Source organism: Canis lupus, chromosome 7 (genome assembly GCF_003254725.2).
Source record: "Canis lupus dingo isolate Sandy chromosome 7, ASM325472v2, whole genome shotgun sequence".
Lineage (NCBI taxonomy): Eukaryota > Metazoa > Chordata > Mammalia > Carnivora > Canidae > Canis > Canis lupus.
The window spans coordinates 6,226,787-6,242,454 of NC_064249.1; the positions used below are offsets into that span (position 1 = coordinate 6,226,787).

A 15,668-nucleotide genomic window follows, 5' to 3' on the forward strand; every position below is an offset into this window, starting at 1 on the left:
TCCGCCCTGGGCACGCCCCTATCTCGCCCTGGCCACGCCCCGCCGTTGCGCACCTGCCGGGGGATAACCTGGGGTGGGGGGATTGTGGCGTGGGGTGCCAGTCCTCGGGGAGGAGTCCTCCCGGCCGGCTCGTAGGCTCCCGCTGGGCACCTGCAAGATGAAGGCGTCCCGCGCACCGCGCACCTGCTGTCCCTGCTGCCCGGAGAAGCGCTTTTCTTGGCGCTTGGTCGGGATCCTTTTGGTGGCCCCAGTGCTCCTGCTTTCTCTAAACTGTGGTAAGAGCCTGGAGAGGTTATGCCCTCTGGCCCTCAGCTGGAGCGGGTCTGGGGAGCTGGCCGGATGTACCCAGGGCCCTGGAGCTTTGCGTCCTTGACCTCCTGATCCTGATTTCACTATTGATCTGTTTGCACGCACACAAATACAAGCACAAACTGTTTTGCTCACTGTTAGAACCCACACAGTGGCAGTCAAGACAAGGATGCTAAGACTGATTGACAATGGCAGACAAAACATACTGCTAGCGAATACATAACCCAAGAGAAGTGCTCTGGAGGAAAGGAGCTTGATTCTCCGATAGCATTTAACAAGGACTAGTTAAAGGCAGAGAAAATCTTTCACTAAAACTGGCCAAACTCTTCCTCTGTGGGATTCTGTACTTACTATTCCCTCAGACTTGCAATATTCTCCTCCCGCCCTTTGTATATAAGGCTCCTTCCTCTCATTCAAGCTCAATTGAGATGTCACATGTCACCCCCTCTCTGACCACCCTATCTCAGACACACACACTCCAGCTCAGATCCCTCCCTGATGGGGAGACACTCTTGCCAAACTGCTTGCTCTCCCCACTAGAATGCAGAGAGCTCTCCGTCTTGTCACACTTGTCATTCAAAATGCCCAGCTTTTTGCTCAGTATCAACAGTCTTGTATAACTTTTAAGTATCAGAAAATGAAATATAATATTCAGCTGAGGCTTATATAGAGTACCAGCGAAAGGTTCTTTAAAGACCCAGGTTTAGGGTGGCCTTTCTGTGGTGCCTAAGCTAAGGCGGGGCAGCTGATGTCAGAAAGGCTCTGTCTCTTACTGTTTATGTAGACTCTGCGGTGCCCACAATACTCTCCTCTTGCTTGTTACTGGTGGGTAGGGGCCAGTGGCAATAAAAAGAAAGCAAAAAGAAAAAGAAAAGTTTTTGAAAAGGATCAAGTTGAGGTTAGCCATGGAGCTAACAATGAAGGAGACCATGAATATTGTTTGGAGGAGAGGAAATACAATGAATAGGGTGACAATTGGAAGGTCACAGATACTTAGGAATGCGGAAAAGGAAGTTGCAGGTTCACAGGTAAAATCAGGATAGGTATGAAATTAGAGAAAGCCCAAATGAGGCTTCATTATGTCGGGCAAGGAAGTAATGGGAATAGAATACACATGTCCATTTTGAAGCAGCTCCCACGCCCAGAAGCAGGTTTGTAAGCAGACAGTGTTGTGCCTGGAGGCTCGCCATCTCCAAGGCACTCAGTTGCCAGCTGCGTGAGATCGCAGAAGGGAACATTTGTCCAGTTCGGGACCAGTCCTACTCTTCCAGAAGGAGTCTCTGCCTCGGTGGACAAAACCCACCATCTCCTGTTGTGAGTGGTGTCTTTAGGTCTTTCCTTTCTCTCTAATGAAGAAGCCAAGATCCCTAAGTGCTTGCTTACAGGGCAGTTTCTTGGTCTCCTTTCTCTGCAGATTATAAAGCAGAGAGATCAGTCCTTAACTGGCCAATTGCTAGGTTACCAGAATACTGGGAGATAGGCAACAGAAGAAATTGCATGGCCAGATCTTTCTCCAGTGCGTGAAACTTAAAGATGATTATTTTCAATATTAGATGCATCTCAGTGTATTCTTCAGCATGGTGTTCTGTTTGACTGCGGTGGCCCTTTGATCACCAGATGTTTTGCCTAGCCCCTCCAAGGGACATCCTGTGCTTGGTGTTAGGGCTGCATGTGTGAATGGAGTCAGCCAGGGGGACTATTAAACACAAAAACTTGTGATAGTGACTGAAAGATCCATGCTGCGGACAGTCCAAGAGGAGGGGACTGGGCACTGCCTCCCGGGGAAGTGGAAAATGCTTGCTAGAGGAGCAGCTGACTGGGTTCAGTGTTAAGAAGTCAGGGGTTGAGCAGGAGCCACAGCTGAGCAGGAAGGAAGGGTGTTCAGAGCAGAGGGAGCAGTGTGATTGATCAGAGGCTTGGACATATGACATGGCTGGGGCATTCGATGACTGCAGAGCTACCCGGTGTGGCAGCAGGAGGACAAGGGAGGCAAGAGAGAGCCCGAGGACTAGATCACAGAGCCAAACACTGTGAAGAGCAACAGGATAGTCAGCAATGAACAATCACCATCATTAAAATTCAGACATGACGTTATTATCTGTTCTTTCAGGGCACCTTGAGCCGTTTTGTTTGACTTAACACATAGCGAATCGAAACCAGGGTTGCTTTAATTTTTCCAGACTCAGTAGAAGACCATGTCTTGAGGACTACATCGCTAAGTGTGTTGGTGGAAGCACGGGAGGGTTTCAGATGAGTGTGGTGGGAAGCACTGTTGCCTAGTTGCTGGGGATGTTGTCTTGGACAAATTACTTAAGCTGCTGTGCCTTAGTTTGCTCATCTTACAGAGGGGGAAATAGTATCCTATTCATAGGATGAGTATGAAGTTAGTTAAATTGCCCTTAAAATAATGGTACACAGGTAGTGCTGAAGGTTCGCTATTGCTAAAATTATAATATGACCACTGTTGTTTTAAGAAAGAAGATGTAGAATCTTTGGTTACCGTACTTGGGGGAAAAAATCCCCATTATTTGGAGTTCTCCTTTGATAATGTTAAATACTGTTTGTAATAATAGCAGAAATGGATATTGAGTCCATGATAAAACAAGAAAACATAAATATTTTGACATGAGGGAAATCAAATACTCTGATAAAGGGAAAGAGCTGTCATTCAACCAATGAAAAAGTTTGAGGAGAGGCATAAAACAACAAAGACAAAAATGATGATTTGGTGATTTCTCTGGAAGACATTGGCTGAGCAGAAAAGAATTTGAGTTTTTGTCTAAGAAGATCTGCTAACTGCACTCATTCAGCTGTGGCGCTGGGCATTACACGTGCAGTGATATGTCATACGTGGTCCTCAGAAGGTAACAGTCTCAGAGGGAGTACAAACAATAACGACTTAGGCTATGAGGCATTCTGTGGAAGAAGTAAATGGAACATCATGAGGACACGTCAGCTAGTTTTTTGATAAGAGATGTCAAGAGCCACAAGAAGTGGCATGTCACTGAAACTGAAAGATGAGTGGGGTGGGAGGAATGTGGGATCTCTGGTCAAAGCTGAAGTTAAATGATGCAGGGAGATCTGGAGTGTTGATGTAGTTTAGGCAATTGAATGGACACTGTAAGGAATCGAATAGGGCTTGAGAATATTATGCAAGAGTGAGCAGAGCCCTGATAGGGACAGGCTTTACAAGACAGCTAGCCATGATAAGTAAGGAGCCCTTAGGCATTGTCATGAGGGCATTAGGGAAGTCATCAAAAGGTATCTGACTTGGAAGAGTTTTGGTCACTGTCATATCAATGTGACTCTGGCATCAATGTGAAACATGAAATGAATGAAAGGTGGCAAGGTAGGTAAGGGGGCCTGTTCAGAAACGCTGATAGCACTCTAGAGAAGAAATGGCAGTGGTGTGAACTTGAAGCAAAGGTAGAATTAGAGCGGTAGATCAGACATTCGAGCTGTGAAGACCATCTGTTATGTTTGCTGAGCATGTGTGAAAACTATCTATCTTGTTTGCTGGGCAAGGGGTCACACTCTGGTTTCATTATGTTATTTGAGAGAGCATGACATTTTCCAAGTGGAGCATGTGTGGCTAGAACCAAACCCAATTCCTGGTACACAGCAAAGCCATTTACAGAGACATCTGTAAGGATGTCTTACATCCTTACAGGAAAGTTTGAGAGGCAATCAATGGAGGAGACAGGAGAGTAAGCCTGAAATTATCCTCTCCAAAGGGGGAGAGAACAAATTTTGTTTTGTTTTGTTTTTAATAATCATAGGGGTTAGGTTATATACATGTTGATGAAAATGGCAGGGTCTTATCCATGAGGTAGATGGAGCATGTACCTTAGTGACATATACGCATACATCCCATGTTCCCTTTGAAGTGGATGCTCAGCATCAGAAGGAGGCAAAATTTAGCCCCTGACCTCAGGAAATTATCTTAGGACAGGAGCAGAGGCTATGGTCCTGTGCTGAAAGCCTGTATAACCTGCTTTGGGTCTTAGACTCCTTATATCTGGTAAAGAATGCACAACCTTGCTTATTCATGGAATAGAGCCATATCCGCTTACCTTGATTCCAGGCTTCTGCAGAGACAGCTCATCAGTTTGTTGATAGGTCTGAAAAGATACAATATCTGATTAGGGAGACATAGTTCTATGTTAAAAAAAAATGGGGGGGGGAGATATAACTTTCTGGTAGTATTAACCTCATTAACCTTATGGGGTATAGTTTCAGGGAGGCAATTGAATATGGACTAATCACTTGTTACTCTAATATTTCTGAAGCCTCCACTGGGTACAGAGTGCAGTAGAAAAAGATGACCTATGATCTCTGACCTCTAGGAACTTGCCTTCTGTGAGGAGACTGAGCCCAAAGTAACAAATTATCGTTGTTTTTTTCAGACTATGGAATAGTCATTGGAGCAGAGTGCTATGGCCTACAGAAGGCTTCTTAGAGGCAAGGCGAGTTTTGAAATGAATTTAGGAAAAAAATGGGGAAGGTTGCATACCTATATATATTTTTAAGACTATAAACATTGGGGTTTTTTTTTGTCTCTTCAATCTATCATTGCAAGAAAATTCAACTTATTCCCCATCAAATAAAAAGCTATTAGGCTGTTATTTAAGGCAAGGGACATCCTCCACGACTCCCACCACCTGGGTAAAAGCATCTAAGAATTAATAAAATCTTGCCAAGGGTCTTTCCATTTATGCTGTATTACCTACCTACTGCCAGACCACAGTCCTTGGCTGGTGAATGAAGTAAATACTTACATATTTTTAAAAAATACATAAAATAAAACATTAACATTTTCTCATTTTCTTATTATCTTATCCTTAGATGCCTGTGGTGAACCACCAAAATATGACTCTATGACGCTGAAGAGTATCCTTAAAAACTATTATGCAGTTGGGGAGAAAATATTTTATAAGTGTAATCCAGGGTACTACATTACGTTTCCTGTCTCGACTTATTGTGAGAAGAATCACTCATGGTTCCCTATCCCAGAAGGTTGTTCAAGTAAGTGAACAAAAAAGTGTGTGTGTGTGTGTGTGTGTGTGTGTTTGCTTTCTCTGGAGACTTTTATAAATTTTATAGCAAGATTTTTTCTCATGTGAAAATTGGTTTCAGATAGCAGTACTCTTTCCAGTATTTGAGAAATCCGTAGGGGATCTTTTTCTTGGTGATTGTTTATCTGGTTAAATGTGAATTTTAAGTTTGTGCACCAGTTAGTTATAGAGAATAATATTGCATTAATTGCAGAGAGTAGTGCAAAATTTTGATTTTGATTTAAATCTGTTTTGAAATCAGTGTTAAAAAAAAACAAATTTTAAAATTTTTATTTTAGAGAAAGAATGTAATTATCCAAGACTCAAAAATGGTGAATTCATTTTCCCAAATTTCACCTCGGGATTTAATGATCAAGTTCACTTTCATTGTGATGAGGGGTAAGTTGCTCCTTAGAGGAAATAAGGTAAATGTTACTAATTCCATTTTTTTGTTTTGTTTCTCAAGCTTTCCCAGAAAGTGGATTTTATTTGCTTTCTATGTGACAAGTCACACTTATTGCCATACAACCCTTGGGCTTTTTATAGAGACTGAAAAGATGCCTAAGTAATTCAGAGAAATTTATATTGAAGGAAAGCAAAATTGTCTAATACTTACTATATCTAATAATAAGTTTATTGTAAGCATCAAAATGTAGTAATCACAGCAATTTAATTATTGACAAAGTGCACCCTATTTAAAATGCCAACTCTCACATTTGAAGGAAGACTCACAGAAATACTGTCTTCATTTCCTTACTTGTATTGTCTGGTTATTCTGTGCATTACTGTGAACTGGGTACTAAAGTCTCCAACTAGCAGGAACGACTATTATGTAGAAATGTGTATCTCTTTATTCAATTCTGTCAGTTTTTGCCTCATATGTTTTGATGGTCTGTCATCAGGTGGCATAAATGTTTACAGCTGTTAAGTCTTCTAACTGTGTGAACCCTTTATTAATATATAATGTATTTTGCCTCTTGTAATATCTTGATTTAAAGTCTATTTGGTCTGATATAAAAGTATAGTCAACCTTACTCTCTTTTGATTACTATTTGCTGAAATATCTTCTTTAGTTCATTTACTTTCAACCTGTTTTTGTCTTTGGATCTTAAGCAAGTATATAGTTGGGTCATGTGTTTTCATCCATTCTACCAATCTCTGTCTTTTTTAAAAATTTTATTTATTTATTTATTCATGCGATATATATATAGAGAGAGAGGCAGAGACACAGGCAGAGAGAGAAGCAGGCTCCATGCAGAGAGCCCGACATGGGACTCAATTCCAGGTCCCCAGGATCACACCCCGAGCCAAAAGCAGACGCTCAACCACTGAGCCCCCAGGTGTCCCTCCTCTTGTGTATATTCTATGACTGTTTTCTATGTGGTTATCTTGGGGATTATATTTAACATCCTGAAATTATAACACTCTAATTTGAATTTGTAGCAGTTTAATTTCATAACATACAAAAACTCTGCTCCTTTATAACTCCATCCCCACTCCATTTGGTTGTTTATTACACAAAGTTACATCTTTATACATCGTGTGTCCCAAAACATAAACTAATAGTTCTTTAAATTAGTCCTTTAAGTTCTGTAGAAAGCAAGATTTGGAGTTAAAAACTGAAGTTACAGTAATACTGTTTTATATTTCTTTTTTTTTCTTTCAATGTATCAGTCTTAAGTTATAAAGAAAACAAAAAATTGCAATCATAAGCCATTGTTACAATAATATAAACTGTTATAATTGCTCATGTATTTACCTTTAGTGAGATATTTATTTCTCCATATGGCTCAATATACTTTCTCATATCTTTTCACTTCATCTTGCAGGACTCCCTTGAGCATTTCTTATTGCTTGCAGGGGATATGTAGTGGTCACTAACTCTTTCAGCTTTTGTTTATTTATAAAGTCTTAGTTTTCTCTTCACTTTTGAAAGATAGCTTTGCTAAATAGATGATTATTGGTTGATGGTTTTTTTTCTTCTTGCACTTTTTTGAGTATACTCTCCCAGTGTCTTCTGGCCTCCAAAGCTTCTGATAAGAAATCTGTTGATATTATTATTGAGGATCCCCCCTTGTTTGATGATGACTCTCTTCTCTCTTCCTACTTTTGAGATTCTCTCTTTGTTCAATGTTTTGGTTTTTAATGTCTGGCTCCTGAGAGGGGAAAAAGTGAAAAATGAAGTGAGGAACAAAGAGCACTGGATGTTTAAATGCCCTGGAAGTCACTTCAGACAGTTAGAAAGGGACTTACGAGAGTCAGGGTAGGTATGATGAGAGTGGCTGCCCACTTCTTTGACTGTTTCTCTGTGATTAGAAGCAGAATTCAATGATAACAGCACGGATCCTCAATGTCTGGAGGACAGGGTCCCTTTTGCCCCTCCCCCCCTTACTCCTAAAACTGCTTCTAAGCTGCTCCAGGAACAAATACACAGCTGCCTGCAGTGGGTTGGAGATGCGTACCTGACACTGTGTTAAGATGATAGTGACTGAAATCAATGCAATTCACCTGTCCAAGTCTTTCCTTAGAAATTACAAGCCATTAACAGACTCTGGAGTTCCAAAATAACTCCATCAGGCAGATTCTGTCCTTGCAGTTGTTGTCTGGTTGGGGAAATAGATTCTTAGTACTTCCTACTCTGCCATTTTACCAGAATCCTCTCCTAAATACCATTGTGTAGAAAAAAGGCAACTGGATCAATATATAAACAGTTTCACCAACTATTTTTTTACCTTGACCAAGTAAAAATATTGGAACATCTAGTTGGTAGTTATATAGAGAGAGCTCGTTAAGCAGTTTGAGGGGTACCAAACACTTAAGACATATTCTCTTCTCAAAGAAGTTGTAGCCTTGTTAAGAAACACAGTATATACAGAGAGGTGTCAAAGCAAAATAATAAATGAGAAGTAGCGAATAAATGGAATTATTCATGATTACTACAGTAGGAGTCTAGCAGGAGAAGAGAGTATACCATGAACTTAAAACCCAAGAGAAAATTTCATTGAGTAAGATTCCTGAGCTAGACCCAGAAAAATATTCTTACCTACAAAATATTAACAAGAGCTAAAATTTAGCTAGCACTCACTATGTGTCAGGTGCTAGTCTAATTTAATCATTTAAACAGTCCCATGAAGTATGCAGTGTTATCCCCTTTTCATAAATGAGGACGCTGAGTAATAGGACCATTTAGGGACTTGCTTGAGCTCAAATACAAAGTGATTCATGGAGCTGGGGCTCAGATCCAGACAGGCAAGCTCTAGGGCCTAATCTCTCTACTTGGTTGTTGATTTTACTGAGAAGAATGGTGTGAACATAAGCATAGAAATGAATGTGTAGTGTGATCGCTAGAGATAGCAAAGAGACCAGACTGACAGGTATATGGCAGATTTATTTAGACATCTTTGCTTTTGGTCAATGAGTACTCAAAATGTAGAAACTCTAATTAATTGTAGATATGGTTAGCACTTTCACTATATAATGTTATTTAAGAAACTTCTCCCTCAAACTATTGTTGTGTAGTAAAGCAACAGTATTAAAATTTTCATTTTTATGTGCATCTTGTTAACTAACAGAGAAAATATAAAGTTTTTCTTTTCTCAGTTATCACTTAGAAGGAGAAGCAATTTTGACTTGCAACCTTCAAGGAGATGAGGTGTATTGGAGTGATGAATTCCCACAATGTGAAAGTAAGTAAATTTTCATTTTAGAATTTAGATCTGCAAGCCTCAATCTTTTAGGCCTCAGATCCCCTTTAAGCTTTTAAGTTGACAAAGATCCCAAAGAGCTTTTCTTTATGTGGGCTGTGTTTATTGATATTCATCATATTGGAATAAAAAAATGAGAAGTTTTAAAAATTATCATTCATTCATGTTTAGGAATAGTAAGCTCAATACATGTTAACATATGCAACACATTTTTATGAAAAATAAATCTTCCATAGCAAATACTGAAAGTAGTCCCATTGTTTTACATTTTTGCAAATCTCTTGAATATCTGGCTTAAAGAAGGATATCTGAATTCAGTCTCTTGTGAAATCACACAATTTGTAGCCTTGGAAAATTTCATGGTTATGTTCATAAGGATGAAAGTGAAGAAAGACAATATCTTGGTATTATTGTGAATCACTCATTTAGCAAATGGGTATATATATATGTATATATATATGTTAAATACAAATTGATGTATTTAAATATTTCAAGAATTTCTCAGCTATCAGTAAATTTTATTTTTAATTACAAGCATATTAATTTAGCATATTTATTAATTATTTAATAAATTTAGCATATTTAATTTTCTCATTAAATTTTCAGTACCTTTAATAATGACTAAAACAAAACTTAGCATGGCCTTATAAAGTAATAATAAGTATTTTATGTAGGTATTCAAGAAAATGAACTTTGTTTTAAAAATTCATTTGTGTATGGTTTGAATTTGGGAATAATACATTTTCTCATAGAAACCTAAATAGATATTAGATTCACAGCTAGCCTATAGAAATTATGTTAATGAATTACTGAAGGTAGCTCATAGGACTTTATAAGGCTCTCTTAACACCTTTCCTTTATTTCTTCTCTTAATTTCCTTTATAAGAGATTTACTGTCAACCACCTGCAAAAATAAAAAATGGAAAACACACCAATAGCCACAGAACTATTTTTGAATATAATGAATTAATTACTTTTAGTTGTAATCGTTTAAAAGGATCAGATCAATATTCCCTTGTTGGAGAAAGAGAACTTACTTGTATTGAGAAAAACAAGTGGAGTAGTCGCCCTCCTCAGTGTAAAGGTAATGATATTTCCATTTATTTCTTTCTTCATTTGTAAATTGTAAATTTGGAAACATTTTGTAAATAGTTTTATCTGTAAGTAAACAAAATAGTCATCTGTGCCTCCTCCTGGTAAATTGACTTCCAATGTAGGTTAATACAGGTCGAGTGAAATCAGTTCCAATTATAGAGTTTCCTGCTCCTCATCTCAAATGTTCTCAGCATTCTAGTTCACATGGTGGACTGTGTATATGCATGAGTTGGGAATTTTTTTGCTTGAAGGAACCCAAAAATTCAACACATACTGGGTTAAAAATAAGAAAATTTTTTTCTTATAAGATATGAGAGTTCTGGCTACAGAGTAAATTGTAAAAGAGTAACCATCTCACTGCCAAGAGATAAGCTCTGGACAAAACATATTTTAAAAACAATGTTTAAGGGATCCCTGGGTGGCGCAGTGGTTTAGCGCCTGCCTTTGGCCCAGGACGCGATCCTGGAGACCCGAGATTGAGTCCCACGTCGGGCTCCCGGTGCAGGAGCCTGCTTCTCCCTTTGCCTGTGTCTCTGCCTCTCTCTCTCTCTCACTGTGTGCCTATCATCAATAAATAAAAATTAAAAAAATAAATAAATAAAAACCATGTTTAAGACACTGGAGAGTGATCGAAATCAAGGAGGCACTAGAGGGATTTTACTCTTGGAAGAAAGGAACCACTGAATAACAGCAAAATATTTATTCTTTTCAAGTGCACATGGAACATTCTGTAAAACGAGCAAGATAATTTTTAACAAATTTCAAAAAACTGAAATTTTTCAGAATACATTTGTTTATTGCAATGGAATGAAGGTAGAAATCAAGACAGATAACCCAGAAAATCTTCAAATATTTGATAATTATGCAAGACACTTCTTTTTTTACTTTTTATTTTTATTTTTTTTTGCAAGACACTTCTAAGCAACCTATGAATCAAAGAAGAATTCATAAGAGAATTTAGAAAGTGTTTTGAATTGAATAAATATGAAAACATGGCATATCAAAATTTGTTACAACAAAAACATTGCTTTGAGGAAAATTCATAACATGAAATAGTTATGATAGAAAAAAAGAAGTCTTAATAATCTGTGCTTCTAAAAAGAAGAGCAGATTAAACTCAAAACAAAGAGACAGAGGGACACCTGGGTGGCTCAATGGTTGAGTATCTACCTTTGGCTCAGGTTATGATCAGGGTCCTGGGATCGATTCCTGCATCAGGCTCCCTGCAGGGAGCCTGCTTTCCCTCTACCTATGTCTCTGCCTCTCTCTCTCTGTGACTTTCATGAATAAATAAATAAAATCTTTAAAAAGCAAACAAACAAGGAGACAGAAGGAGATAATATCAATAGAAATAAGTCAATGAAATTGAAAAGAGAAAATTAATGAAACCAACACCTGGTTCTTGGAGATAATAAGATATGTAACGATGTAGCCAGACTGAAAGAAAAAGAGAGGATACTTTATCAGTATCAAGAATGAAAAAGAGGACAACACTAAATATCCTACAGATGTTTAAGGGATAATAGGGGAATATTATGAAAACAACTGTGCCTATAAATTTGACAACGTATATATGAAATAGGCAAATTCCTTGGAAGATACAAAATACCAACCAAAGCTCACTCAGATATACATAACCTGAATAGTCATCATCTTTTTTTTTTAAGTAAACTCTGTGCCCAATGTGGGGCTTGAATTCACAACCCCACGATCAACAGTCACATACTTTACCCACTAATCCAGCCAGGCACCCCTGAATAGTCTTATATCTATTAAAGAAATAGAATGTTTAGTTAAATACCTTCCCACAATGAGAACTGCAGGCCCAGATGGCCTCCATAGAAAGTTCTAACAAACATTTCAGAAATAAAAAATAGTATGTCTATGCAAACTCTTCAAGACATATAAGAAAAGAGAATACTTCTCAACTCCTTTCATGAGAACAGCATTATCCTTATGACAAAACCAGACAAAAACTTTGCAAGAAAATTACAAACAATATCTTTAATGAACACAGAATCAAAACTTCTCAACATAATATTGACAAAGCAAATCCTGCCTTATATAACAATAATAATACATCATAGCAGAGTAATATTTATTTCATAAATGCAAGAATTCAAATGTAAAAATTAATCAGTGTAATTTACTAGATCAAGACACTGGATAAGAAAAAAATGTGACTTTCTTAATAGATGTTTAAAAAAAGCACTTGACAGAATTGATCTTTTTTGGGATAAAATTTCTCAACAAGCTAGGAATGGAAAGGAAGCAACTATCTCATCATAAAAGGCATCAACAAATCTCAGAGCTAACGTTATACTTAATTCCCTAAGTGTAAATAAGACTAATTTTCCCCAAGGTAGGAAAAAGAGGAGGAAGTCCATTCTCACCACTCTATCCAGCATTGTATGGGATGTCCTAGCTACTACAAGGCAAGAGAGAGAATTAGGCATACGTGTTGGAAAATAAGAAAGTAAGTCTCTGTTTCCTTATGACTTGATTATGTAGAAGATTCCAAGGACCTAAGTTTTAACAAGGTTGCAAAATATAAGATCAACGTACAGAAGACAGTTATATGTCTGTATAATAGCAATAAACCATTAGAAATATAAATTTTAAGAAGTATTTACAGTAGCTCCAAAACATAAAATACTTGAGTATAAATCTAACAATATATATGTAATATTTTAATGCTAAAATATACTAAACACTACTAAAGGAAATTAAACCTTAATAAATGAAGGGATATACATTAGTTATGGTTTAGAAGATTCAATATAATAGTTCTCTGTAATTTATCTAAATTCAGCAAAATCCCAATAAAAATCCCAGCAGAACTTTTTGTATAAACCAAACTGACTCTACAATTTATATGGAAAGACAAAATAACTAGAATAGTGAAAACAATTTTGACAAAAATTAGTGGATTCACTCTACCTGATATTAAAACTATATAAAGGATACTTAAGGCATATAATCAAGACAATGTGGTATAGGTGAAAGCATAGCTATATAGAACAATGGCATAGAATACTGAATCCAGAACTAGATGCTTGTCAATATATCCAGTTGATTTTCTTCAGGTGTACAGGTGTACAAACAATTCAGTGGAAAAACGATGTTTTCAACAAATGGTATAGCACAATTAGAGATACATGTGCCAAAAAAAAAAAAAAAAAGGAACCTTGAAACCTTGACTAATGTTAGCACCATAATCCAACAGTTACTCAAAATGGATCATAGAGATCCAGTAAGTCCACTACTGGTTATTTACCCAAAGAAAATGAAAAAGAAAAAAAAATTTGAAAAGATATATGCACTCCTGTTTACTACAGTATTATTTACAATAATCAAGATATGGAAGCAACCTAAGTGTCTATCAATAGGTGAATCACTAAAGATGTGATGCACACACACATACACACACACAGAGGAATTTTACATAGCCATAACAAAGGATGACACTTTGCCATTTGTGAAAACATGAATAGGCCTGGAGGATACTGTGCTAAGTGAAATAAGTCAGACTGAAACAAATAAATATCATATGATTTCACTCATATGTGGAATCTAAGAAACAAAACAAATGAAGAAACAAACAAAACTAATTCAGACCCATAAATACAGAAAATATGGTTGCCAAAGGAAAGAGAGGTAGAAGATGAACAAAATGGGTGAAAGGGAGTGATAGATACAAACTTCCCATTATAGAATAAATAAGTCATGGAAATAAAAGGTGCAGCATAGAGAATGTACTCAGTGATATTGTGTGGTAACAAGTGGTGACCACACTTGTGGTGAGCATAGCATAACATATAGAGTTGGTGAACACCTGAAACTAAGATAACGTGTGTCAACTATATTCAAATTTTTAAAATTAAAAATAAATAAAATTTAGAGGAAAAATGGATCATAGACTACATGTAAAACCTAAAACTGTACAATTTTGGCAAGAAAACATATAAAATATTTGTGACCTAACCAAAGACTTCTTAAATACCACCCATAAAGCATGATCTTTGAAAGAAAAAAAATTAAAAAAAAAGAAAGAAAATTGCATGTTCTAAACTCAAAACTTCTGGTCTACAAAAGAACTGTTAAAATAATGGGTAAAAAGTGAGCAGTAGACTGGGAGAAAATATTTGCAAAGCACCTATCTGATAATGGACTTTTATCTATGATACATAAAAAATTCTCAAGCTCGATAATTAGAAAACAAACTAGTTTTTAAAAACAAACAAAGTATTTGAGTAGACCTAGTTCAATAAACATGATATATGGACGGCAAAAAAGTATGTGACAAGTTTCTCAATATAATTAGTAATTTAAGAAATGTATTTTAAAACCAAAAAAAGATACCACTAAACATCTATTAGGATGACTGAAATCAAAAACAAATAACTTACCATATGATTCATCAATCAAAATAAAATAAAATCATACTCACATAGGAACCTGTGTGAGAATATTCAGCTGCTTTAGTTATAATCACCCCAAACTGGGAACAACCCACTTGTCCTTCAACTGGTGAGTGAATAAACAACCGCGGTACATCCACACAATGGAATACTCCTCAGCAATAGAAAGGAGTGTGCTCTAATCCATGCAGCAACGGGAATGAATCTCTAATGCATGATGCTAAGTGAAACAAGCCATACTCAGGGGCAGTGGTCCCATTATGACATTCTGGAAAAGCAACTGTATAGAGATAGAAAACAGATCAGTGTTTGGCTGGTTGGTGAAGGGGGTTGTGGAGGTGGGGAGGGTTGATTACAAAGGGGCATGAGGAAATGTTGGGGGGTAATGGAACTCTTCTGTGTCTTTACTGTGGTGATTGCATGATTATTTGCGTTTGTCAGACCTAATACGGCTGTACACTTAAAAGGGTGAGTTTTACTGTATGTAAACTGTGTCTAGCAAACATAAGGAAAACCATTAGTGCAGTTAACAGCAGTGTAGCGCGACAGGGAAAAGATCGGTGAACCTGACGTCAGGAGAATATGATTGGAAATGAATGCTTAGAAAGAGAGAGACTTACAGATCCGTGGAAGGGGAGCAGGAAGTCAACATACGTGCTGTTGGTGCTTCAGAAAGAGAGGAGAAAGAGCAGTATGGAGGTGATTTGAATAAATATTGGCCCCAAATTACCCACATTTGTCCCAAAACAATAACCTCACAGAACCAAGGAAGTCTGACCCCAGCAGGATAAACACATTGTTCTAATTTACCAAGAAACCCCCACTGAACTAAACACATCATGGTAGAACTAAAAGGTTAAAGGCAAAGCAGCCAGGAAGAGGGGAGAATAAACACATGTCACAGTGTCCTCCCCCAAGTAAGAGTGACAGCTGACTCGTGCTGAGGAACAGTGGAGACTGGAAGACAGTATCTGCTAGCATGCTGGAAAAACCCCAAAACGCGTAATCTAGAATTCTCCGTCAAGGAGAAATCTTTCAAGACTGAAGGTGATGAAATGAAACCTTCTGAGATAAACCCATGCCAA

The 15,668-nt window shown here is 37.4% G+C and overlaps 2 protein-coding genes and 1 long non-coding RNA gene across 17 annotated transcripts in view; 2 read left to right on the forward strand and 1 right to left on the reverse strand.

Moving 5' to 3' along the window:
* The window catches only part of LOC112648316 (complement receptor type 2-like), a 152,762-nt gene that overhangs the window by 103,713 nt on the left and 33,381 nt on the right, over window positions 1–15,668 (forward strand). The gene's annotated exons all lie outside the window — the stretch shown is intronic.
* The window catches only part of LOC125755390 (uncharacterized), a 76,728-nt gene that overhangs the window by 38,009 nt on the left and 23,051 nt on the right, over window positions 1–15,668 (reverse strand). For 6 of the 9 annotated variants that reach the window (XR_007411782.1, XR_007411780.1, XR_007411778.1 and 3 more), the window contains exons 4-7: window positions 10,105–10,225; window positions 7,123–7,519; window positions 4,383–4,430; window positions 54–2,337 (exon numbers count right to left, since the gene is read on the reverse strand). This is a non-coding gene — a long non-coding RNA (uncharacterized LOC125755390). The remainder of the gene's footprint in view (window positions 1–53; window positions 2,338–4,382; window positions 4,431–7,122; window positions 7,520–10,104; window positions 10,226–15,668) is intronic. The other 3 variants (XR_007411775.1, XR_007411776.1, XR_007411777.1) reach the window with 3 other exon arrangements.
* LOC112648319 (membrane cofactor protein-like) overlaps window positions 141–15,668 on the forward strand; it is a 31,724-nt gene continuing 16,196 nt past the window's right edge. For all 4 annotated transcript variants that reach the window (XM_049112059.1, XM_049112060.1, XM_025429780.3 and 1 more), the window contains exons 1-5: window positions 141–275; window positions 5,155–5,334; window positions 5,663–5,762; window positions 8,964–9,049; window positions 9,954–10,151. In XM_049112059.1, coding sequence (XP_048968016.1) covers window positions 158–275; window positions 5,155–5,334; window positions 5,663–5,762; window positions 8,964–9,049; window positions 9,954–10,151 — 682 coding nt within the window. In that variant the 5' untranslated portion in view covers window positions 141–157. The remainder of the gene's footprint in view (window positions 276–5,154; window positions 5,335–5,662; window positions 5,763–8,963; window positions 9,050–9,953; window positions 10,152–15,668) is intronic.